The 2,500-nt window shown below is 34.4% G+C and overlaps 1 protein-coding gene across 2 annotated transcripts in view; it reads right to left on the minus strand.

Moving 5' to 3' along the window:
• Nucleotides 1–242: 242 nt before the first annotated feature.
• LOC125672457 (ERI1 exoribonuclease 2-like) overlaps nucleotides 243–2,500 on the minus strand; it is a 14,312-nt gene continuing 12,054 nt past the window's right edge. For both annotated transcript variants that reach the window (XM_048908713.2, XM_048908714.2), the window contains exon 9: nucleotides 243–2,500. This exon is cut by the window's right edge and continues 77 nt beyond it. In XM_048908713.2, the coding sequence (XP_048764670.1) occupies nucleotides 1,567–2,500 (934 nt within the window). In that variant the 3' untranslated portion in view covers nucleotides 243–1,566.

Here is a 2,500-nt window from a genome sequence, read left to right on the forward strand (position 1 = left end):
TGAAGCTAATCTACAGCATGATGCAATGTTTATTTTGGAACAAACTCATACTGTACATGTAAATTTCATACAAAATCATACGTTTTAAAAACATACATATATGTAATTGTGAATTTAGTTCTATGCGAATTTAAATTATCATGATCATTCATCCCATGACATTTGATTGTTCAAAGCATCATTTAATGTGATTACTGTAATTAAATTTTTCTAACTTTAGTACATACTTTACAAAATTTTTAATTCAAATTTTTTAATTTGCATTTCTGAAGCAGCAAGAAAATAAATGAAATTCTTCAATGGAAGTAAACTAGATACAACATAATCATCAATCATTTAATAAAATAATGAAAGTTTGTGTTGAATTCTTTTTTAATTTCTGCATGAAATAGAAGACTTGGAAAAAAGATCCATATGGAATAACATTCAAAGATCAAACCAATAGTTTGCAGCAAGTTTAAAACTGAGTATACACCTGAAGTGACATCAGATGTTGAGGCTTCAGACATTAAGCCCCAATGACAAGCTGTTTTTTTTTTAGTAAGATCCAACTCACTAATACAAATCAAAGACTCCTTTCAATGACCTGAATCCCATATGGGATCTTATAAAAGCTTTTAACAATTCATCTTATTGCTATTGTATGAATCTCACAATATCTCTACACACTGACAAAGTATGAAGAGTACAGTACCATTCTGGGTAAGTCCATAATGTTGGAGTGTAGATTGGACGTGATTTTATGGTCTACTTACTCCCTTTGAACTTACGAAGGTGAATGATATCAAAGTCTGTGTTTTGATAGCAGACAGTCTATTTTATGTTTTGAAAATTTATCACATCAGGAAAAAAGAAATTTGATTTAAAATTTATGAATTCTTGATCAGATATCTAAAAAAAATATTCCCCACATCAGAAGTTCATTTAATCCATTCACAAGCTACAGCAGTTTCATTTACTGTGTCAATAACTAAAGGGTAAGTCTATCTGAGGGATTAGGTACTTTGAACACAGGTCCTAAACAGTGTAAATCACAAGCTCCTATGCAACAAATGGATTTTAAAATAGCAAATAATCAATGCCTCATTCAAATAATGAATAACTTCTTAATTTCAAAAATGCAATTTTATAAAAATATAGTCATCGAATAAAGTCTGAAAGCTGTTTGTTTCTACCCAATTAATAGTAACTAGTATAAAACTCGTATCCAGGAATATAAAACAAGGATCTTATTTAAGATCCGTTTTCATTTAGATCAAAAGAAGTGTTTGTGAACATTAATGTCCCTGACAGCAAAATTGATAATGACCAAGATTTAAAAATTCAAAAGTTGGTCAAACCCAAAGGTCAAGAATTTTGGTACCAATAGGAAGGTCTTGTCACAAGGAATACACATGTGAAATATGAATGCCCTATCATACACATTGAAAAGTTATTGCTAAGGTTAAAGTTTTTGCAGACACACAAACCGACAGAACAAAAACTATATGACCCCGAATCTTCCAGGGGAATAAAAATCAAAAGAAATTACAATAATAAAGTTGCATGTCAGACATAAAGAACCCATTACCTGATACAGGTTCTATTTACATTGGGTCTAACTCCCAAACTTCGTCTCTGTTGAGCAAAGCCATTGCATTTATCTCCAAGTTGAAATACAGGAGTAAATGGCTTAGAAACACCCGACAAATTGTACTTTGAAACAAAGCTCCGATTTCTGCTAGTGGAACCAGAACTCTGGGTGGAGGATTCCCACTGAAAAAACCCACACCCATTCCGATCTGTCGTCTTCCCTCCTGAACATGAAAAAAAGAACCTTCCAAGATTTGGTCCAGGAGATTGGACCATTCTTCTCTTTGACCTACGGCCACATTTACACAAAGGTGGTGTTGCTTTCATTGTTGATGACATGCTAGTTTCTGGTGTTTTTAGGACTGATTTGCTGGAATTCATAGTAGAATTGGTAACACTCAACGGTGATCTCTTACATGTTGAAGACTGAAGATTGGGACTAGGATGTTTGAATTGTACTTCTGCCCTGGATATTTGGGATCTGTCACAGGAGTGCCCTCCCTTTCCTGTGTGACACAGGTTCAGAGTTTTCGTAGGCTGCTTATCTGATTCACATGTTACACACACATTTCCATTTCTATTAGTTAGGCCTGGTTTGCTATGTGAATTACACAGCTCACCTGATTTACTGTTACCATCTAGGAATATCTGCTTTGTTGAAAGTCCTTTGGAGATTATGTGCTTTTTTGGAGTAGACCTAGTGGTAGAGTTTGTTCCCAAAGTGGACTTTAATTCCACAGAATGTCTACTTTTCTTCATTAACCTTGGGGATCTTCTGACAGGGGAGACAACTTGACTATCAGTTTTGGTCAGATGTCTTGGGGATCTTCGGAGTATTGGTTTTATAAAACTGTGGCAATTTTTGTCTGGCGTGGCCATCACAACATTGCTCTTATTATCAGCATCAGACAGCTTCCTACGCTTTGGT

Source organism: Ostrea edulis, chromosome 4, assembly GCF_947568905.1.
Source record: "Ostrea edulis chromosome 4, xbOstEdul1.1, whole genome shotgun sequence".
NCBI lineage: Eukaryota > Metazoa > Mollusca > Bivalvia > Ostreida > Ostreidae > Ostrea > Ostrea edulis.